This window comes from Aethalodelphis obliquidens, unplaced genomic scaffold (genome assembly GCF_003676395.1).
Source record: "Aethalodelphis obliquidens isolate GAN/ISIS:26980383/991018 unplaced genomic scaffold, ASM367639v1 scaffold9, whole genome shotgun sequence".
Lineage (NCBI taxonomy): Eukaryota > Metazoa > Chordata > Mammalia > Artiodactyla > Delphinidae > Aethalodelphis > Aethalodelphis obliquidens.
Window position 1 is genome coordinate 31058114 of NW_020837953.1, and position 23447 is coordinate 31081560.

General features: G+C 41.6%; 1 protein-coding gene across 12 annotated transcripts in view; it reads left to right on the forward strand.

The window, feature by feature from the left end:
* The window catches only part of EYA3 (EYA transcriptional coactivator and phosphatase 3), a 104504-nt gene extending 82211 nt beyond the window's left edge, over positions 1-22293 (forward strand). For 10 of the 12 annotated variants that reach the window (XM_027109479.1, XM_027109488.1, XM_027109481.1 and 7 more), the window contains 8 exons: positions 420-503; positions 2004-2093; positions 4166-4224; positions 6334-6494; positions 8707-8821; positions 10136-10257; positions 17025-17125; positions 18633-22293. In XM_027109479.1, coding sequence (XP_026965280.1) covers positions 420-503; positions 2004-2093; positions 4166-4224; positions 6334-6494; positions 8707-8821; positions 10136-10257; positions 17025-17125; positions 18633-18713 — 813 coding nt within the window. In that variant the 3' untranslated portion in view covers positions 18714-22293. Of the gene's footprint in view, positions 1-419; positions 504-2003; positions 2094-4165; positions 4225-6333; positions 6495-8706; positions 8822-10135; positions 10258-12222; positions 12399-17024; positions 17126-18632 lie in introns of those variants that run through there. The other 2 variants (XR_003433360.1, XM_027109487.1) reach the window with 2 other exon arrangements.
* The last annotated feature ends 1154 nt before the right edge of the window (positions 22294-23447 follow it).

Consider the following 23447-nt stretch of genomic DNA (forward strand, 5'->3'; position numbering starts at 1 on the left):
AACCGACTTTTGGTTTTGTTGATTTTCTCTATTTTTTTCCTACCCTCTGCTTTATTCTCTTCTAACCTTTATTATTTCCTTGCTTCTACTGGCATTTTCTGGCAACTTAAATTGTGCAGTTTGGTTTTTGATTGAGATCTTCTTTTTTAAGGTACGCGTTTGGAGCTATAAATTTCCTTCTTAGCATTGTTTTCACAGCATCCCATAAATTTCGGTATGTTGTTTTTGGTTTTCATTCATCTCAAGGTATTTTCTAATTTCACTTATTTCTTTTTTATCCATTGGTTGCTTAAGATTATTGTTTAATTTTCACAGATGTGTGAATTTTCCAGTTTCCCTTCTGTTATTGATTTCTTGTCTCATTCCATTACGATTAAAAAAGATGCTCACTCATTTTTTAAAATATTTTCCTCACTCAGCGGGTATTTCTGTGGGACTTAGATGAAACCATCATCATCTTCCACTCCCTTCTTACTGGATCCTATGCCCAGAAGTATGGAAAGGTAATTTGAGTCTTTCTTCCTTTGTTGTAACTGTCCCTCTCCTGACTATGTGTGCAGGTAACCAAAATCACTGTCTCTGTTATCTCCATCTTACCCTGTTGACCTTTCACCTTTCACATAAAGCTTCACCCAATGGCTTATACCAGGCAGACTACATGGTCAGGCAGAGCTGATGATAAAGGTAGAGACTAGACCTGGGACCAGTACTGAAAGCTGAAGTTGTTGGAGAGCAGTATTTTGCAAAGACTAAGTATGGGACTGAGGCTCAAAACGGAGTGGAGTCTCAGGATTATCTACTCCAAAGACTAGTCTGTTATCCCTGTGTCACATATAACAGCCTAAACTGAGCATTCCATTTAGCTGAGAATATACTAGATCTGTACATTTAAAATATAAAATATCTTTCTAAAATAGATTATATACCCTCTTAGGAACTTCCCTGGTGGTCCAGTGGGTAAGACTCCATGCTCCCAATGCAGGGGGCCCAGGTTCAATCCCTGGTTGGGGAACTAGATCCTACACACCTGCCACAACTGAAGAGTCTGCATGCCGCAACTGAAGAGTCCGCATGCCACAACTGAAGAGTCCGCATGCTGCAACTAAGAAGCCCTCATGCCACAACTAAGACCCGGCACAGTCTAAATTAATCTTTTAAAAAAACCTTAAAATAAAATAAAATAGATTATATACCTTCTTAAATGAAATATACCAAGCAGAATTTAACTTTAGTCATCAGTATTAACATCAGTTTTGATAGAGGGATGAGCTGTTTTTGAGGTAGTGGCTGTATATTTCTGTACTAAATTACCTCCAGGCTCCTATTTTTTAGTTTCTATGAATACATTTTATAAAAATATCAGCCTCCTTTGCTTTCCTACTTTTACTGCTCCTAATTATTTCTTATTGTCACCAATGTTTCTGTTAGAAGTACTTTCCCATAGGCTTTTAGTATCTAGACTGGCAAGCTGACATAAGCTCATATACTATATAACAAGTCTGGTAATGAGAATATATAAAATAAGAGCATACTGCCTCTAAGGGAAGGTCTGATAGTTCATTTTAAAGCTACGTGCATTGGTTTTCCTGCAAATATTTCTTTACTGATTTCCTCGTTGTTGAGATTGTCAGATTACTGACTTCTGGTGTTGTACTGTGTGTGTGAGGTTGGGCGGGGGGACGATAATGGGTGTTATAAGAGCAATATTTCAGTGACAGTTAGAATTTCTCCTGAAACAGAATTTCTCCGAAAATTAAGTGTTTTTTTTTTTTTTAAGTGGGTTAAGTTTTCTAGAAACTAAAGTCCTAAAGTCCTGAAATGTTTAACTTTGCACAATCCCAGATTCTTATAACTGTGAATGAAATTGCATCAGTAATAGTGAGAAGCACTGTTGTGGGCCAGTGTTGTTTTGGCCTTGACCCAAACTATTTTGAATCATTTAAAGATAAGAACCAATGCTGTGAGTGCCAAGTCAAGCAAATTATTCTCTTATTGTCTTTCAGGACCCAACAGTAGTGATTGGCTCAGGTTTAACAATGGAAGAAATGATTTTTGAAGTGGCTGACACACATCTATTTTTCAATGACCTAGAGGTAAGCATTTTAAATTGTTTCTGCACTTCAGTGAAACACTTTGTTCACTAACTATTTATTGAGCCTGTGCTTTTTGTATTTAGAGGAAATGTGGTTAGACAGGGTAGGTATGGAGAGGCCAGCTCGGCACTTGGGTGCACATAGTCTTGAAGAAATAGTGCCTTGGTTAGGTCACCACAGTCTTAGTTCTGGGCTTCAGTTTTATTGGCTCAAAACCTTGATTTTTGTTAGCCTATTTGGAAGTGATCTATCTCTAGGGGCAGTGCCACCCCATCAGGCAAAACACTGATATATAAACCAACGTTCCAATTTATTCAGCTATACTAAATAACATATAGAAGGTGGCTTTGATTATTTGTACTCTTGAATGTTTTTCAGTTTTACCTTCTTAAAAGATAGCCTCTTGATTTGTCAGATCTGTAGATGGCTGCTCTAACTCATTGTATTTTATACGTGCTTATTGTCCATGTATAGGTTAGCCTTGGTGTCAGATCATTTTATAGTTAGGTGGAGGGAAACCAGGAAACACTGAGAGCTTCTTGGTTAATTTTTTTGGTTTTGACATTTGAGTTCATCTTTGAGGTGAACATCGTGTAGTGGAAAGAGCACAGGACTGGGAATCAGGAGACCAGACTGCGAGTACCAAGTTAGGAAAGTTATCTCCCCATTCTGGGCCTCAGTTAAGCAGTTACCGTACACAACAAACTAGTAACAGTTGTTCTATCTCAGGATGGGAATGTGTTGCTGGAACACAGAGGTGGGAAGGAGCAGACTTGTCACTTAATGTCCTTTTGAATTTTGAACTGTGTACTACATATATTACCTAGTGTTTTAAATAGTGAAAATTTTAAAGTAAAATGAACATGAAGTAATCCTCTTTCTTATAAAATACAGTCTAGTTCTACTCAACAGACAATTCTCCAACAAATTAAATTAATAGGGCTCTAAACTCCAATACTTTTGTATAAGCTCCACAGTGCTTTAATCTTCCCTCAACTTCACATGTTGATAAGTTGGGACATTATAGTTTTATTCAGCAAACATTTATTGAAAACCTACTATGTGCCAGTAATTGTTGCCAAATTGTATTTGTAATGATTTTCTAGACATAGTCCTCACTCAGGACTGAAAGTTCTGTGAAGAATTTGACCTGAATGTGTTCCTGCCCCCCAGGTCAGTGGTTCTCAACTTCAGGGGGCATAAGAATCACCTGGGGAGCTTGTTAAAAATGAAGATTCTAGGACTTCACTCACAGAAATTCTGTTCAAAAATATGCATTTTTAAAAATCTTCCCCAGAGGATTCTGATGCAGGTGGACATCACGGCACCACCCTAGGTGGTGTCAGAGGAATGAATCTGTCAGTTAGGCAGTGGGTGGCGTTTTATGTCCGTAGTAGTGTGGGCTTAAAGGAAAGAACCTTGGATTCAGATTAGAAGACCCAGGCTCCTTCTAGTTTCTTTCTGCCACTCACTAGTTTTATGATCTTGGGCAAATTGTTTTACCTCACTTTTAGAATATGAGGAGATTGACTTAGATGACCTCTTCTAATTCCTAAGTTTGAATTTACAAATTTCTGTTTCAGTCATTCTCAGTTTTGATACGACACGCACTCTACCAGCATCTGTTTCATCTGCAAAAATGTATTGAGTACATGCTATATAAGGGCACTGGACTAGACTAGAGGGGTACAAAGGAGATGTAAGGCATGGTCGTGCCGTAAGGGACCTACAATGTAATAGGACTTACAGTCTAGTGTAGGACATAGGCACACCTGACAGTGTAAGGGAGCTTGTGTTTATACCCATGGACTGTTGGAAAAATGAACTGTTGAGATAAGAGCATAACTGAGGGTTGGGATGGTTAAGGAAGATTTCATGAAGACTGAGGAATGTAAATTAGGCCTTAAAAGAAGTTGAACAGAAAGGGGGGTGAGAGTGATCCTCCACACATAAGAGACCATATGGTATTTCATCACCTCGCCATTGTTTGTGATATTTTTACAATATATTGTGGTGGTAATAGCACTTCTACTCCCTGGACTGAAATCATGTGTGGTTTTGTCTTTTAACAGGAGTGTGACCAGGTGCATGTGGAAGATGTGGCTTCTGATGACAATGGCCAAGACTTGAGGTGATAAAAACAATGATGTCTTAAACATCAGTACACCTGTTAGGCATAAGACACTGTCTAGGTTCAGAGGAAAACAAAGATGAATAAGACACAGCCCTAAAAGAGCTCACAGTCTATTAGAGGAGATAGAAACAAACGTAGTTAACGTTTGCATGTAGTGTGAGAAGGTGACAATAGAAAATGTGATGGAACACAGAATAGAAAGTAATTCTGACGGGTGTGGGGAGTACGTGGTGCCAACATTGGGGTGGCCTTCTCAGCACAGTAGAATTTAAGTATGACCTTGATGACTGGGTAGCATGATGGAATGAGAAAAAAGCATTCCAAAGTAAAGGATATACTAGTTTCTCTTTGGCCAGATTTTCAGTCGGGAAAAGTGTGCTTCCAGATGGATTGGTTTTAGATACAAATAAGCATCAGGGATTTTACCAAGGAAGTTAATTGTGGGGGGTCTGATGGTGTCAGGATTGACCCTGTGGAAGACAATCTTCAACGTTAATGTCACAGTGAACGCTAAACCAAGGAGGTCTCAGTGGCGAAGTGCTTGCTCGGCCTCCTCCTTTCTCTCTTGGCCGCTGTCTTCTAGCTCAGTAGTCTTAGCTAAGAATAATCCAAAAATTTATCTACCTTACATTTAAAGACCTTTAGAAAAAAAGTTGTCACATCTTTTCATGTTAATTTGTTTTAATGTTTATCCCTTTTCATAGGCAAAAAGTTTTTCCATGTGTCTACCCTAAAATTGTTTCCTCTGTGAATTCTCAAATCTAGAGCAGAACTGGACATATCACTTAGTAAGGACGTAACCCTTTGGTGCCGAGAAGGATAGAAAGGTTTCACTTCTGGAGCAGATTCAGTCATGTATGCTGTGCCTTCCACAGCCTTGGAGGGTACCAGTCTTAAGAGATTTTACTCACCTTAGGAAAAAGCCTGGTCTGAAGCAGTTTACAGTCCACTCTGAACCCTAGTATTTTTTTTTCTCTTATGCATATGGCTAACTAGTAATTACCAATCTTATGTCTTGGCAGCTTTATTTTCTTAAATGTAGAATTTTACACTGAACTCTATTTTGACTTCTGATTGAACCAAGTTGTCTCTAATTCTGTCAGTCATTTGGAAATCTTGACTTAGGAAGTATTAATCCCTCCCAACCTGTTTAGCTATAATAGTTGTCTATTGCTGTGTAACAAATAACCCCCAAATTTAGTAGCTTAACACAGTTACCATTTATCATCTCATAGTTTCTGTAGGTCAGGAACTTGAAAAGGACTTAGCTGGGTAGTTCTGAATCAGGGTCTCTGAGATTGAAGTCAACATAGCTGAAGCTAAAATCATCTGAAGGCTTGGTTGGAGCTGGAGGACCTGCTTCCACGTGTGGCTGATAGGAGGAGGCCTCAGTCCTCACTATGTGCCTCTTCATGGGACAGCTTGAGTGTTCTCCTGTGACAGCTGGCTTCTTTTAGAGCAGGTGCTGTAAGGGAAGCCTGGTCTCTAAAGTCCAACACCATCACTTCCACCACATTCTGTTTACGTTCAAATACGGTCCATACCTACAGGGAGCAAAGTTAGAGGAGTATTAAAGGATTTGTGGACATATTTTATATGTGACCTATGAACTTATTAAACTAGCCAAAAGATCACTGAAGGAAAACATTCCCATTTTCTAACTATTATTAGAATTTGGGGTTAGTTCCTTCCATTACTTTTTCACGTTTCTCCTTTTTACATAGTTGCAATCATTGTGTGTGTGTGTGTGTCTGTGGGTGGGTGTGTACACAAAAGTTTTGTATTCGGGGTTTTTTTCACTGTAAGGTATTTTCTGTCATTAATGAAAAGATGGTCTGTCTGAAGCCAACCTCTAGGGGATGCTGGTGCTTGAATTAAGTCTTGCCTCTCTTGCTCTCCCTTTCCATCCTTTCTTTGATAGAAGTAATAGGGATGAGATGGAGGACTGATGAAAAGATAGACTCTGACATACAGAGATTAAGAAAGAAGATTCTCAAGACCTTGCTGTCAGATGCCAGGAATAGGACAGAGAATCAATCCGAGGTGGCATTCAACCAAAAACTCTGCAGTGTAGATTTTAATTTTCATCATCCTCTCTCTCTACAGCAACTACAGTTTCTCAACAGATGGTTTCAGTGGCTCAGGAGGTAGTGGCAGCCATGGTTCCTCTGTGGGCGTCCAGGGAGGTGTGGACTGGATGAGGAAACTGGCTTTCCGTTACCGAAAAGTGAGAGAAATCTATGATAAGCATAAAAGCAATGTGGCTGGTAAGTGTGGCATACAACCAGCTAATTTTCTGTTTTGTTCTGATTTCCTGTTTTCTTTTCCAGGGTTTCCTTAGGGCTCCCTGACTTATGAATTTGTGCCACAGTAACATTTGAACTCTGTATTTAAAAAACAGGTTTGATTGAAACCCTCTGGGGAGGAAGCTCTGCCTTTCTCATGGACTTCTCTTGGTATAACTTCGCAAACAACGACTATCAGTAATATTTAATAGGTTGCCATATTTTTGAACAGATTTACATAGCCATCGGGACAAGTCAGGTAGAACTAGCAACCAGGTTTATAGTGGATGGAAAACTAGGTCCAGGATGATAGGTTGACAGTATCCGTGCATTGTGATTTGAAGGACCTTGGAAATTCTTTCTGCCCAGATATATCTCAAATGTCAGGTGCCATTATGCCTAAAATTCTATTATTTGGAATTAATTAATTAGCCGTAGATTGTTCGAATTAGAAGTGACATTAGGGAACTAATCTAAATCCTTCATTTTGCACTTGAGAAAATTGATGGTCCATCATGAGGGTAACAAGGTCGGGTCACATAGCAAATTAGTGCCCATACCACAGCTGGAATCCCGAACTCTTGGTCCACTGCACTTTACATTCATGCAATTCCTTTTTTAGTGATATACCCTTGTGAGAAAATATTGAAAACTGTGAACCATCACCCTCAAACACCTCCATCTGCACAAAATGTTGCGTGAAGTTTCAGGGATTCCATAGACTGCCTAGAAGTATATTACCTCAGGTCAAGAGAGCCCTCCTACCTCCCATACCACTACTACAGTGTGGGGCAGAAAGTAAAAATAGGGCTTCAAAGATCAGTTTGGTGCATTCGTGTTACAGTGCTCCAATACCAGAAAAAATCATAGGCATCTGGGCTTTCGGGAATCTAATTTATTTACTTTTTTCAGATTCCTCTCTTTACTGCTTTTTTTTCTTCATGATTCAGAGCCAGTACTTTTTATTTTGGTAACCAAGTCTTTTTGCTCTTTCTCTCTCACAGACATTTGCCTTTCTTTTGTTCATTTTCATATACAACCTAAGTCTCTGGTCCTTTCTCTGCCCAGTGAGTGTCTGGATGTGGTTTCCTGAAGAAAGTGATTTATAACCCTCTGTGAGACTCCCCTGAGCCCACCCTGGGGAACATAGTAAAAGTAATCTCCACCTGTATTTTGTAAAATATGAATTAACAAAAGTGCCACATGATATTAGTTAAATATATGACATATGCGTGCTTATGTATATGTCATACATGACGTATAGATACTTGTTTGGTTTTTGTTTTGTTTTATCAGAAATTTTGAGAGCCATCTAATTCTAGGCTTGCATTGTGAAAAACCATCAGACTGAAAACAAATTACACACAGTTCTACTCATAGAAATGACTTCTGTTTTTATGGAGTGTTGGTGATAGAATGCAGAATTTCTCTTTTTACCTTCACTACAGAAAATTCAGAGCCAGGTTTATCATTTGAATATTGTAACTCAAGTGTCGGGTAACGTGCTCCCATCAGATGAATTGTTTTTTGTTTTGTGCTTAATCATCTGATCTTAAAGAAGTGTTTCAGTCTCTTACCAGCTGGAGTTGTTTCAGAAGTACAGTACAAATAAATGACATTCAGAAAGCTGGTGATTCAGCCTGGGATCTCGGTTGATGTGTTCTGAAGTGGGTGAGAGCAGTCACTGTGGGAGCAGTGTATGATAGTGGGAAGATTTCAGTGACCAAAAGCCACTAACTTGCTGTGTATTCTCAGGCAGCCCCCTTTTCTCTGTGGGCCTCGGTTTCTTTAGAAAGAGATTGGAAATGCTGTGGACTCTCCATCTGTAATTTTTTCCCCTTTGGTTCTTGATGTCACATCTAAAGCAGTGCTACTCAAGTATGGTCCACTGGTCTGCAAATTACGTTACCGGTTGGTGATGAAAGAGCCTCTGCCAGAAGCTAATCACAGTGTTTCTATCACCGATTTTGTTGTTGTGATTATGCACCTCCCCCCTCCCCCAGCAAAATATTCTGGTGAAGAAAGTAAAAAAGGCATTTTGAGTAGGCTAGGGTTTTATCAAGGAGAGAGATGTGTTAGCTCAGTAGAATATCTCAGTAACTCACACTGTTTCCAAATTGAATATAGAAGTCGCTTTCTCTGTGCCAGCAAGGATGTTGTCAAATGATGAATGTGTCTACTTTTATTCCCAAAGGGCTCCTCAGTCCCCAGAGAAAGGAAGCACTGCAGAGACTAAGAGCAGAAATTGAAGTTTTAACAGATTCCTGGTTAGGAACTGCATTGAAGTCCTTACTTCTCATCCAGTCCAGGTATGGAAATAATAATTTTAGTTTTCATCCTCTCAGAGAGATGCTTTCTTCCACCCTAGTCCAGGATAGGCCATTCCCTAAAACAGACTGTGGGACAGGGGTGAGAAGAGTTCAAATGATGCAGGGAAGGATTCGGTTAGGTGGGAGGCAAGGTCATTTTACTCTAAAAGCACACCGAAGAGCTTTCTTTTCTCTTACTTTTTGCTCACTAAATTATACTCAGTAACCCAGAATCTCCAACCCAGAACGTGGGTGGGCCTGGTGACATCAAAGAATACATGTAGGAGCTATATCACAAATACCCTAAGTGTAGGAAGCGCCAGAGAAATGTAGCAAAACCTACTCAGGAAGGCGGGATTCAAAAGAAAAAGAGTACAGGGACTTCCCTGGTGGTGCTGTGGTTAAGAATCCGCCTGCCAATGCAGGGGACATGGGTTCCAACCCTGGTCTGGGAAGATCCCACATGCCGCGGAGCAACCAAGCCCTTGCGCCACAACTACTGAGCCTGCGCTCTGGAGCCCGTGAGCCACAACTACTGAAGCCTGTGCGCCTAGAGCCTGTGCTCCGCAACAAGAGAAGCCACCACAATGAGAGGCCTGCGCACTCAAGGAAGAGTAGCCCTCGCTCACTGCAACTAGAGAAAGCCCGCGCACGGCAACAAAGACCCAGCGCAGCCAAAAATAAATAACTTGAAAAAAGAAAAGAAAAAGGGTACATTAAGCAGATTAAGGAGATTTGAGCTTGAAGCTTAGAATGGGAAATAAATACATACCCTTATTCGTCCCTCCCTCAAAGCAAGAATTCCAGATTCACAGCCTACTAAACAGTAAAACTGACACCAAGGGGTGGATATCTGTGAAGGTAAAGGACTCGTGAAAATAATATGTATTCTGAAATTTATGTTGCCATGGTGTGATGAGCAGAGAGGACTGGACTTCAGTCATATCTCATTCAGATGAAATGGCACTGTAACTGAAAGCCTCATTGTGTTTTCTGGAGTGTGGTATCAGTGCCGTGGGTTGGTGGGGTTTGCTAACAATGCAGTGAGCTAGAATGGCCAGAAGGAAGTGAGGCAAGAATCAAGTTGCTGCTCTGTGTCCACCACAAAAGTCTCTGTCCTTTAATTGGGAAAATAAATAAACCTGAGATAATTAGAGCAAAAAGTGAACATTGGCACTGAACAGATACCATGCTAGGCATTTTGAGGTTAATTTTTCACAAGCAGGTCCTACAGAGAAGATCCATTTGAATTCTTGTTCGCAGGTTGGTTTGATTTCACCTTTTTCTTTTCTTTTCCCTCTTTCTCCCTTCCAGAAAGAATTGTGTGAATGTTCTGATCACTACAACCCAACTGGTTCCAGCTCTGGCCAAGGTTCTCCTATATGGGCTAGGAGAAATATTTCCTATTGAAAACATCTACAGTGCTACCAAAATTGGTACGGGTTCAATTCTGTTTCTTGTCACTAGCCTTTCAATAATACTTGCTACTTAGGATGTGCTTATTATTTACCAGTTCCTCAGTTAGACACTTTACATATACATATATCTATAATCCTCACAGCATTCTTCTCCTGACATTACTGATGGGGCAGTTCAGGCTTATCAGTTATGTAGTTTGCTCAAGACTTCACAGCTAGTAAGCTACATAAACAGGATTCGAATCCAGGTCTGTTGGACTTAAAATTTATCATGCTCTTTTCTTTTATAATATTTGAAAGAACATAATATCTAGTTGAGAAATCCACTATGCCTCATTTCAAATTCCTCTTTCACAGAGAGTGCACTGTAATGTAGTATAATCGAAAAAGCACTAGATTAAAAATCAAGGACTAAGATACATACTTTAAAACGGTTAAATCCCTCACACTCGTTAGGATAGCTGCTATCAAAAAAAAACACCGAAAAACAAAATAACAAGTGTTGGCAAGGATGTGGAGAATTTGGAACCCTTGTGCACTTCTGGTGGGATTGTAAAATGGTGCAGCTGCTGTGGAAAACGGTATGGCGGTTCCTCAAAAATTAAAAATAGAACTGTCACATGATCCAGCAATCCCACTGCTGGGTATATATCCAAAAGAATCCAAAGCAGATCTCAAAGAAGTATTTGCACACCTATGTTCATAGCAGCATTATTCATAGTAGCCAAGAGGTGGAAGCAACCCAGCTGTCCATCAAATGAATAGATAAATAAAACGTGGTATATACATACAGTGGGATATTAGTCAACCTTAAAAAGGAAGGAAATCCTGTCACATGCTTACTACATGTATGAACCTTGAAGACATTATACTAAGTGAAGTAAGCCAATCACAGAAAGACAAATACTGTATGTTTCCACTCATGTATAAGGTACCTAGAGTAGTCAGATTCATAGAAACAGAAAATAGAATGGTAGTTAATGGGAGCCTGGGGAGAGGGGAAATAGGGAATTGTTGCTTAATGGGTATAGAATTTCAGTTTTGTAAGATGAAAAGTTATGGAGAATTATTGCACAACAGTATGAGTATACTTAATATTATTGAAATGTATATTTTTAAATGGTTAGGATGGTAAATTTTATGTTATGTGTTTTTTTACCATACTTTTTTGAAAAGGAAAAACAAAAAACTAAGGACTAGGATAGAGTCCTAACTCCCCCACTTATTAGCTTTTAGGGAAATTAGTGTATCTCCTGAGCCTCAGTTTTCTCATGTAAGATGAAAAACTACCAGAGAGGTTTTGAAAATCAAATGAGACTCTGTATGTGAAGATATTTTTTATCCCCTAAAAATGTATTCAGTTCTAAGTACATGAAATAGGAAGTACTCAATAAATATTTGCTGAATTGATTAGTGAACTGGCACCAGATTTATACTTGTTTGGCTGAGAAGACAGCAGAATGTGTCACTCTAATCTTATGTGCTGTACATGGTCCGGGGAAAGAGGACTATGACAGCTATCTCCTTACCCCTCCAGACCCTTTAGTGTGTGCCTACAGTTCCTACTTCCCTATTGCAGCCAAGGAGACAGTCCTCATTTGCAGATAAGTTGTAGTTACTTGCTAGATTAAAAAATGTCAGGCATTGCCAAGGCACTCAGAATATAGCAGGGACAAAATCCTCTGTCCTCATGGAACTTACCTTCAGTCAGTGGTGCTCGGATAACTGGGTTATCCATACGGGGTAAGAAAGCAGATTCTGTATTCCTTCTTTATGCTATTTGCAAAAATAAATTCCAGGTGGATAAAAAATTTACCATGAAAAGCAAAACGTTAATTTTTAGAAGAGAAAATAGAAGAGTATCTGTATGACCTTAAGGTAGGGAGGGATCTCATTTAAGAGACCCCAAAAATAGTACTTAAAAAAAAAAAACAGAAGAAAATGATCATTTTGATTGTGTGAAGCTTTTAATTTTATATACAGTGAAAGATGACATAAAGTGACAAGACAAATCACAGACTGGGAGAAGATACTTGCAATACATTTACTTGTTGATTAGTATACAGAATCCATAAAGAACTCCTGCAGATCAATAAGCAACAGACAACATAATTTTAAAAAGTAGGCAAAAACCTTGGAGCAGCCAATTTGCAGAAAAGGTAACCCAAATTGTTAGTAAACATATATGAAAAGTTTTTTAACCTCACCAATTAAGGATCTGCAAATTAAGGAAATGCAAATTAAAATGTGATGCCTTTCTCGTCTATTAGATTGGCAAAAAATTAAGTCTGACAGTGCCAAACTTTGTCAGGGAAGTGAGAGCTTACTCTGCTAGTGGATTGAAAATGGATATAACTTTCTGGAAAACAGTTTGTCAATGTTTAGTAAAGTTTGAGATGTGCATAACCCTATGACCAAGCAATTCTACTTTTAGATATTTATACTCGAGAGCAGGGGTCTCAGACTATAACCCACATACCAAATTCTGCCCACTGCCTGTTTTTGGAAAGTTTTATTGAAACAGAGCCAAGTGTAATCATTTCCATAGCTGCTTTCACACTACAGTAGTAGAGTTGAATAATTGCAACAGAGATCATATGACCTGCAAAGCTTGAAATATGCCAACTCCTTCCCTTGAGTTCATTCTCATTTGCACAAGGAGGTATGTGCAAGAATTTTTTTTTTGATGCAGCCTTGTTCATAGTAGAAAATAATTAGAAACAGCACATGAACCTGTCTATGAACAGAAAATAGTCAAACAATGGAATACTGTATAGCAGCTAGAAGTGAATGAACTGGGGCTTCCCTGGTGGTGCAGTTGTTAAGAATCCGCCTGCCAACGCAGGGGACACGGGATCGAGCCCTGGTCTGGGAAGATCCCACATGCCGTGGAGCAGCTAAGCCCGTGCACCACAACTACTGAAGCCCGCGCATCTAGAGCCCATGCTCCACAACAAGAGAAGCCACTGCAATGAGAAGCCTGCACACTGCACCGAAGAGTAGCCCCTGCTCACCGCAACTAGAGAAAGCCCACGTGCAGCAACGAAGACCCAACGCAGCTAAAAATTAATTAATTAATTTTTTAAAAAAAAAGGTGAATGAACTAAAACTACATATATCCCTAAGGATTAGTATTAAAAACAATGCTGAACACAAAAAACACATTACACATAGTATGTACAGTATATAATTTATATAAAGGTAAAAAACGTTCACAATAATAGCCATACATCGTTTATGGATAACACGCTCAGGGAGAGAAAGGAGGAAGAATGTCATCAAGTAGGGGTAAATAGAAAACTTCAAATAAATCTGTACGATCTCATTTTTATATTTTTTTATCTAAAGCAACTCTAAAGTGTTAAGATTTGATAAAGCTGGGTTGGTGGTAGCTATATAGGCATTTATTTTTTATTGTTCTTTTTTGTATGGTTGAATTACTTCATTTACAAGGGCTTTGATGGGGGAGATAAATCTGTAACCCCCCTTCAGATTTTGCTACTGCTGCCCCTGCTTTACTATGCATTTTGTAAGAACTCAGAGCACTCGCTAACCTTCCCACACCTGAAAGGTAGATTTCTGTAGTGCTTGATGCTGCATCCTGGCACTCAGAGGCTCATCAAACTAATGGACATGATTTTATTCCTTCTGACAGTAAGTGTGCTTATTTGGTGATTTTCTCAATTTCGTCCAGAGCTAATTAGCAGAGCTACAGTGGTACCTGGCACCATGGTAACCACAGTGAGAGGCTTGAGGCTTTCCTTTACAGAACTATGAGATGAGAGCAGGGAGAGGAAATGTTTGTTCGGTTCCTCTGAAATGGTTTCAGAATTGCAGTTCTCTTAATGGACACTCTGTGACATTGAAGAGAATTCTCAAAACCATTTCTGAAGATGTCAGAAGTCTTTCTTTTCTTAAATTAATTAATTATTTTTGGCTGCGTTGGGTCTTCGTTGCTGTGCGCAGGCTTTCTCTAGTTGCAGCGAGTGAGGGCTACTCTTTGTTGCGGAGCATGGGCTCTAGGCGCATGGGCTTCAGTAGTTGTGGCTCACAGGCTTCAGTAGTTGTGGCGCACAGGCTCTAGAACACAGGCTCAATAGTTGTGATGCACGGGCTTAGTTGCTCTGCAGCATGTGGGATCTTCCCAGACCAGGGCTCGAACCCGTGTCCCCTGCATTGGCAGGCGTATTCTTAACCACGGCGCCACCAGGGAAGCCCAGAAGTCTTTCTGATAGAGGAAACTCAAGAACCTAATCTTCTCCGAAGGCTTGGTTGGTCTTGCAGTGACAGCTTCTATCACTTGACATTTGGTAAACTGACTAGTCATTGGTTTTATCCTCCTGAACAGGAGAGCTCATCTCTAGGATTGTTTTGAAAGTATAAAATGGAAGCAGCGTATTTACCAACTGTATTGGAATTATTTTTTCATATGGCTACTTCTTTACCCTGAGCTGTTAATAACTTACTCTTAATCCTTTTAGAGGAAACATTCTTAATTGTATTTCTTCCTTGATCATTGAAGGCCAGGACAATGAAAACATCTCTATGTCCCTGTCTTCTAAATAAGAGACATTCCCTTTGTTGGGTCTTAGGGGAAATTTCTAAAATCCTACCGACGTAGAAGCTTTTTCTATAAATCATAAATTAGACTGCGGGTCTAGCAGAGGTTGGCTTAGGTAAGGACCTAATGGTTGGAATGGAATTAGACAAATAACTCTTTAACACTTAATAAGAACATGTTAAGAACTCATTATTAGTTGAATTATTTAATGTTTAAATTGGGGCTCAAGGCATAGAGTAGAGCCATCCCCTTAATCATTTGTGAAATTAAAATGTATTTACTTAGCACACATGGATTGAATGCTTGATATGAACATAAGGTGTGACAATGCTATTATAAAACGGTAGCACTGAAAGGGACCTAAGTGCACCTAAGCCAAGCCCTGTATTAAGAGTGGGAGACTGAGGCCCCAAGTGGACTAGTGTCTGGTCCAGGTGTGAGGTGCCACCTGGGCTAGGCATGTCATAGACTTGCAGTTGCTTAGATGTACCAATCAGGACTTCTGAGTATGGGTGTAAAGATTCTTGTCAGATATGATGTAGTCATCTTAGATTTGTATATTTCTATATTTGTATATTTATTATAAGAGTTTTCCAGCAGATGGCAGTCAAGTGCCTTGAGGAAGAGATACCTTTTTCTTTTTTCTTTTTTTTTTTTGGTGGTACGCGGGCCTCTCACTGTTGTGGCCTCTCCCGTTGCGGAGCACAGGCTCCGGATGCGCAGGCTCAGCGGCCATGGCTCACGGGCCCAGCCGCTCCGCGGCATGTGGGGTCCTCCCGGACCAGGGCACGAACCCGCGTCCCCTGCATCAGCAGGCGGACTCTCAACCACTGCGCCACCAGGGAAGCCTGCGCCTTTTTCTTATTCACACAGGAACCCTGGTGCTAAGTCACTGAATCTGGCAAGAAGATAGGATGAGAAAGTTAATGCAGCAGGATATAAAAAGGAAGCAGAGTTAGCGCCTTGCTTAACTGAAGAAGGTGGCAGAAGCAGTTTTAATAAAACATAAGAGATGGTGAAGGAAGAGCACGAGAGATAATTTTCTTTTTATTTACTTATGCAAGTACAGTGTCTTTGCCACAGCAGTATTATGTGTGCACGTTTAGGTGTTGGTTCCAGGTAGGATTTGAATTTTGATTCATCACCATGTTTCTAAGAGCTGTCTGCAGTGGATTTAAATCACCCATTTCCCAAGGTTAATGTCACTGATACAGGATCTCAGTTGCAGTTACACAGTATAATAGGAAATTCCAGATGTGACAAATATTGCTGCCATATTCATTGGTACTCTGAGACTCCTCCCCTCCTGAAAGACATAAGGCCCAGGACTAGGACCGTTTCTGGGAAATGTAGAGTTGGAAGGAAATGGCTGTTTTTTTCCTAATTACTAACCGGAAATTGGGGACTTCCACTTCTTTTTCTTACACTAACGGTTTCCCCTCAGAAATCGTCCTTTCGGGCTTCCCTGGTGGCACAGTGGTTGAGAGTCCGCCTGCCGATGCAGGGGACATGGGTTCGTGCCCCGGTCCGGGAGGATCCCACATGCCGCGGAGCGGCTGGGCCCGTGAGCCATGGCCGCTGAGCCTGCGCGTCCGGAGCCTGTGCTCCGCGACGGGAGAGGCCACAGCAGTGAGGGGCCCGCTAACCACAAAAAAAAAACCAAAAAACGTCCTTTCGTCATGGCACAATGACCAGAGCCTAGACTCTGGAGTGAGAGGCTCAGAGTCTAGCTACTAGCTTGTTTGTGATCTAGGGCAAGTCACAAATCCTTTGGGTCCATTTCCATCTATCAGAATAGGGGATGGGACCCGTCTCACCAGATTATTTTGAGAATTAAGTGAACGAACACTTTGAAACTGCTTTGTATATTGTAAAGTACAGGAGCTATGGAAGAGGGAGGGAGTGTGCACAGCTCTCATATGGTGTTTATAGAAACATCCCACACTAAGATCTTAGGTACTTCACCCTCAGTGTGAAAATTAAAATAACCTAGAGAGCACAGTGCCTAGAAAGTCTGTTGTGTGAATGGCACAATTTCACATTCTTTGGGCAGAGAGCCTGTTGGATCCCTAGCTACCACCCCTGCTCCCCACCAAGCAAACCACATGGGCTGCCCTGATTCTGTCTAAGCACAGGCAGGTGAACCTAGCAGCAGCCCTTTTCTTTGGTATTGAAAAAAAGAAAGGGAGGAATGTCCCAATAGGAAATTTCTTTTTCTCATCAGGTAAAGAGAGCTGCTTCGAGAGAATTGTGTCAAGGTTTGGAAAGAAAGTCACATACGTAGTGATTGGAGATGGACGGGATGAAGAAATCGCAGCCAAACAGGTAACATGGCAAAGTAAATAGTCTGTATGGGAATACATTGAGCAATTAGAAGAATGGTAAGACTCAGAAATCGTAGTAATCTGTTGTGCATTTACAGTGTTCTCTTCTTCCTATTCCTCTCCCATTTTTCTTTTAAAAAAAAAAGAGGGTCATTTTTTTCCCCATGCAGAGTTTTCCCTGTAAGTTGTTAGATCCTCCCCTTCTCTCTCCTCCCTGCCACTCTAAAATCTTAAAATCTTTGAGCCCTGCTACAAGGACGCCAATCATTAAACCTGACGTGGGCCCCATCTTCCATCTTCGTCTTAGAGGTCAATGCTTTCTCAAGAGCGTGAGACTTTACACTAAAGGCCAATCATTCAGACTTTTCCAGGCTTTCCAGCTTTAATTCTAAAGTGCTTGTTGCCCTCTGGGGAAGACGCTAGTGGATGTAGACATCAGTGCTTCTTGGTCTGAAGAAGAAGGGAGTGGGGGAGATAGAAGAACAACTCAAGTCATTATCAGACTTTGTGTCTCTAAGCGCACGCTTCTAGTCATCTGCCACAGAGTACACCCATCGGAAAATGCCTTAGATCTCAGTCTCCTCCCTCTGAGGGATCTTTTCTGCACCCTCTGTGACGGAAGACTTTCTAGTCCTTGCTTGAATATACCTAAGGGTGAGGAGACTGCTTCCCAGGTATCCTGTTCCACTGTGGGGTCATCCAGGCTCTTAGGATGTTCCTTCTTCCATTGAACTAAAATTTCTGTTTTGTATCCTGGTCCTAATCTGGCACTTCTGAGCACAACATAACAAGTCTGCTTCCTCTTCAGTATATTCAAGGCCTTTTAAATATTATGCGTGAGCAGCAGGCTTGAAAAAGCACTGAGTTACATGCCAAAAGAACTGTGTTCTAGGACTTTCAGTATTCCAGGTAACTTGCAACCAGTCTGAACAAAATGATTAGTAAAGGTAATTTCCTCAGCTTTATAGAACATGGTTTCCAACACTCATGTTTTTCAAAGCCCTTCTTTAAAATATGGCTTCCAGAATGGCACACAGTATTCTGGACATAACTCTGATCACATAATATAGTGGGATTATTATTTTCTAGATCTCTCTGTTCTTCATCTTGGTCATGGACAAGATTTGGGCTTTGCAGCTCTGAACCTTATAGAAAATAGACTATCCATAAGAAAATATAATACTGTATTAATACTGATTTCTTACATGGGTCATTTTATTTGATCCTGAGGATCGTACATAGTAGCTAGAACAAATCTGTCTCATACAAGCACAGAGTTACCACTGAAACCTAATAAAAATCTCTCCCATCTGTAAGTGTCTTGTAGTATACATATGGCCCTTTACACATGACTTACTTGATCCGTATGACAGTCTTATGAGGTGGGCAGGAGTAAGGAGGGTTACCAAGTACTTTGGGGAGAGGTCTGTGGAGGAAGGGGTGTGGGTAAATATAAGCTCCCAAAAGAAGTTGGGTTAACCAGTGTCCCTCCCTCCTCCCCCTTCCAGCACAACATGCCCTTCTGGAGGATCACAAACCACGGAGACCTGGTGTCCCTCCACCAGGCTTTGGAGCTTGATTTTCTCTAAGAACTGGAATGAAGAGCCTTCCCCGCGAGCTCCTTTTCACTCCTGAGAGGAGCTAGAGACCGGAACCAACTGGGAACTCTTTCTCCATGGAATGCTGGCGAGAACACAATCAAAACCAACAGCTGCAAGAGATGAAGCTTATTTTTTCTAAGAGTGAGCTGCAGCCCCGTGTTCATCCTCACATAGGAGGGGAAGACAGTTGGATTGAGAGAACAATAGACTCACCGCAGCTACAGTGCTTTTAACTCTTCTGGGTTTTGTTTTGTTTTATTTTGTGTCAAAATAAATGAAGAAAAAGAAAAGGAAATTCTTGGGGCAGAGCTGCACTCTGCGTCCGTGACCAGATTGAGAACTGCCATTAACTTGTGGTGATAGGATAAACGCAGCAGACTTTTATAATAACATCTCTTGCAGTCTTTGTAATCTCCTTAGCTGTAGAACATATTCCCAGTGAATGTATATGTTATTTTTATAGGTAAGGGTCTGGTCTCTGAAGCAGGTTCCCGCCCTCTTTCTAGCAAGAAAGGGGTCTGTAAAGTTTCCTTGGAAACTCGTAACTGAACTATCTGAGATACCTCTCTGTGACGGTAGCACCTCCTCAGCTGCCCAGCGCCCTGCTCTCTCGGGCGGTTTCCTTCCGGCTCCTCCATCTCCTGGCTGGCTGCACTGTGGGGCATGGACACTGATTCACTGTAGACTTTGCTGGTTCCCATCCTAGAAGCCTTAGTCCCCTTTCCAGTCCCTCTCCCCTTTCACCAAATGGCACAACCCTAGAAACTCCTTCTCTTAGACAGTAAATTGTAAGCCTTCAGCTTGACTCTAGTCAAAGGGTATGTCCCAAGGGGCTTACCTCCAAACTGGAGAGAAGAACTAAGGCTTCTTAGGAATTTCCACTTCTTTGGCTCTTGAAACAAGAAGATTCCACCTTTTCCTCCTGCAGAGAAGCACCCTTCCCCAACACATGTTCACCTCTACAGCGCCCTCGCCCTTCTTAGTCATCAGTGCTGGGCTCTTGGCCCTTTCCTGCCCTCTGTACCTCATGTCCACCCCCATGCAGCTCTGGCCAGTCCCCAGGCTTTGGACCCAAGTAGTCAAGTCTGAGAAAAGGTTCATAATCACATTTTGGCCAAAACTACGAAGGGATTTGACTTTCTTTGAATCCTTTAAGCCCTGTTGAAAGGTGTTCTGGACATGTATTTACCCAGATCTCAGCCTGAAACTGAAGAACAGATTGCCATGATCACAACCCAGTTTTCCCATGGAATATACCCTTCCCACTTCTCAAATCCCCTTCTAAAATGGGAAACCAGAAGGCCAGAAACACTTTCCTGATTCAAATGAGGTTGTAGACCCCCTACTCCATGCCTGAAAACTCAATCTTGGGCCCAATGCAGGAACATCTCTCAACCTGACTTCTGGGAGGATCGGTGGGTGCCCAGGCACTGGTCGCAGCCTTCAGTCCAGCTGTGTTTGTGGATGCCCCATCCCTCCAAGACTGGCCTGGGCATCTGCTCAGGCAGAATAAACTTCCGTAGAGCTGAGGAAGTTCGGCCTCTTCCAGGTTGCACAGAGAGAGGTGATTTTATAAGCACCTCAGAGAGGTGCAGTCTGGGTCCTTAGGAGGAGGCATCCTTGACCAACCCCAGCTATAAATGCTTGTACTCAGAGATTCTGCATATCCATATTCAGAGATGTTGCAGCACAAAGGGGTCAGGTTCCTTCCAAAGCCAGGTCACCCAGAAAAAGGCTGGTATACACACATTCCCTCAGAACTGATTGAGGAAGTGCTTCGTGACTCAGTTTTAGAGAAGATGTTTTTGGAGAGGAGCTCAAGTCAGTGCTCATTACTTAGCTGCCTCTTTGGCCTGTTTCCTTTGGACGGGAAATACAAAGCCTGAGGCGGACCTTCTTGGTCTGAGTTCAGCATAGTTGCCCAGATGCTGCTCTGCCTTGCTTGGTAATTTATCTTAGAATGCTTTAGGGTGGGTCTGTACTTCCAGGCCCCAAGCCCTCCCCGTACCGGCAGTAGAGCTGTTGGTTTCTTGCCCTGGACAAAGGCCACTCTGTTGGTGCTGTGCTTCAGGCTGCAGAGCGGTACCCACGTCGTGCACACAGGTCCACACACACACACTTCCCTCTCCCTGCCCGCTGGGACAAGCTCTTTATTCCTAGAATATGACTTGGAGTCCCTTTGCGATGGCCTTTTCCCTCCTGCTCTGACTGCACGGCTTAGGTCTTTGCAAAAGGAACTTGAAATTGGCTAAGAGAGGTGAGGAAGATCTCTGAGCAGTGCCGCCTTTGCTCTTTTCTGGTTGTTTAGAGGGTAGACAGAAAATGGAGCTTCCTGGCTCCTCTTTGCCAAAATGAATTGTTCAGGGAGCCCAGTGATCTTCTTGGAGCCTGTGTTTTCCTCTTCCCCAGCACAGAGGTCTGGAGAGGAAAATAAGTAGGCAGCACCACGAGTTCTTGGAGGCTGAGGTCGAAAGGATACTGTGGGTCCTTTCATCAAGGGGGAAGCCCTCTTTACTAGAAAGAGTCCCCATGGAATAAGCCACATGATGAGTCCTTTTCCCAGCTGGGCACCGTGGGTTCTGTAAGATGGGTCTGCACGTTTCGTGGTGAGAGCTAGGCCGTCTCTAGTAGGGAATCGAGTTGTCAGCCGTGTCCTGGGTTTAAGAGGTGGCTTTACTTTCGAATGTAAAACTGACTGTGCCTTAGCATCACCCTGTCCGGTGCCCCTGGGGCAGCTGGTGGTGTCCAGGAGAGTGGATGCCTGCTCCAGATTCAGATGCCTACTTGGGCTTTCATTTGGTTTGGGGTATTCCTGTCTTCTGCGAGTTGGGGGAGCAAAGCTAGTGTCCCAGGAGACTTGTGCCACGGCTTGTTCGCAGTTTACAAAAACTTGTTCGCGTTAAAGGTCCAAGCAGAATCTGATCGGCAAACTCCAGCTGCAGTATATGGAGCTTCCAGACGTTCACTACCTTGAATGGGTGTCGGTGCCACTGAACCGTGGGGGAGAGGAGCCGAGGGGCGGAGCCACGCTCTCCCTCTTCCTGGGAGAGCCATGGTCTAAGCCCAGGGCTGGTGGGCTTGGGGCCTTCCCCTCCTCACTCCTGCAGGAAGGGGGCAGTTAGGACCCCTCTTAAGCAGGCTTCTGTTTCTTACCACTAAATTGGCTTCCTTTTTCATCCAAAAGTTGGAATTCCCCAAATACCCTGTAGAGGCCAAATCTGAATTCTGAGATTTTGAAATATCTTAAACCACGAGAGAAAATCTAGTTCTGTCCCACCTCTGATCAGCAGGCCCTCTGTCCCTTCCTCTCCTCTGAGTCAGACAGCTCTAGCAAGCAAGGTTACTTAGCTAGTTCCTAATGCACTGATGGGAGCCATCCCATTAAGGACGACCTCTACTCCAAACATGACCCTCTGGACTTCAGATGCCTCATTTAGCAGGAAAAGGCACTGATTAGATATATTTATGTGACTGCGGGCATTTGTGGCTGTAGAGTCCTTGACCATAATGTTATATGTAATGGGAACTATCTTATAAACTTGAAAAAATAAAGTTTTTATTTTCTATATGGTTTGCTCCTGTGTCTTTTCTGAGTAGGATCAGCCCAGTTGCCCAGCTGAGTAGGCTTCTAAGTAGGGCTTCATAAAAAATCAGAAGAGCTCATTAGAAAGATGCCACCCTTTCGGTAACTGAGTCATTAATTTCACCAAAAGAAACAAACAAATAAAACTAACCACTTGGTATAAATAAATGAGAAAAGAAACTAAATGTTTTAAAATAATTTGCAAGGGAAAGTTTATTTCTTAATTGTTTCTAAAATACATCACTTTTCAAAGTTTAGGACTGGAACGCCAAGAGATTTCATTTGCTGTCAAATGTGCTGAAATTTAATTATTAAAAAAATCAATACCTTGCTGTGCTGAGCTGAAAATGCAAAAGCAATAAAACTGACAAATTGATACCAAACTGTTTGATCTGGCTTGTTTTCATGTTACATCAACTACTTTTGCTCTTTTCATTTCTTTAGATTTGAGTCTGACTGTTCATTGGTCTGGAAAACAGTCAGGAATCCTTTTGCCTTTTTTTCCAATGGAGATTAGAATTGGGTTCTAGCTTCCAAGTACCATACGTGTCAGACTATAAGATGTATTTTTCCCCAAATTAATTCCCCCCAGAAAAGAGGGGGTTGTCTTATATTCTGAGGCATTAAATCTTTTCATCAGAAGATGCACATTTTGAGCCACAATATAGTTGAAGCAAACTTGTTCATCGGTCAGAAGTACAGGTATCAGAGTGTTATTAGTTTTTAAGCCCAAAGAGTAGACATCTCCATCTCCCCCTCCCATAGGTATAACGTCTGCACGTTTCTCAAGAACCTTTCCGGTGGCAGGTTAAAATGAGCAAATCAAGAGCTTTTTTATTCTTCAAAAACAAGTTTCTTGACATAAAAAAAAAAAAAACAATGGAAATCTTCAAAGGAAATTTCTAATTACAAGTAACATCACTGTCATCTTTTTTAAATTCTTGATTCTGTAAACTTTATTTACAAATGAAACGACCACTAAATTCCACAGCTTTTTAAATTACACACCTTTTACCCTTATTTGACAATTTCATCTAGAGAATACAGATGAGAGCTTAGCCAAAAAATTAAACATCTCTTTGGATCTTCTCAGGGGAAATAGCCCAAGACACTACACTGCATCATCTGTTTGGGCATGT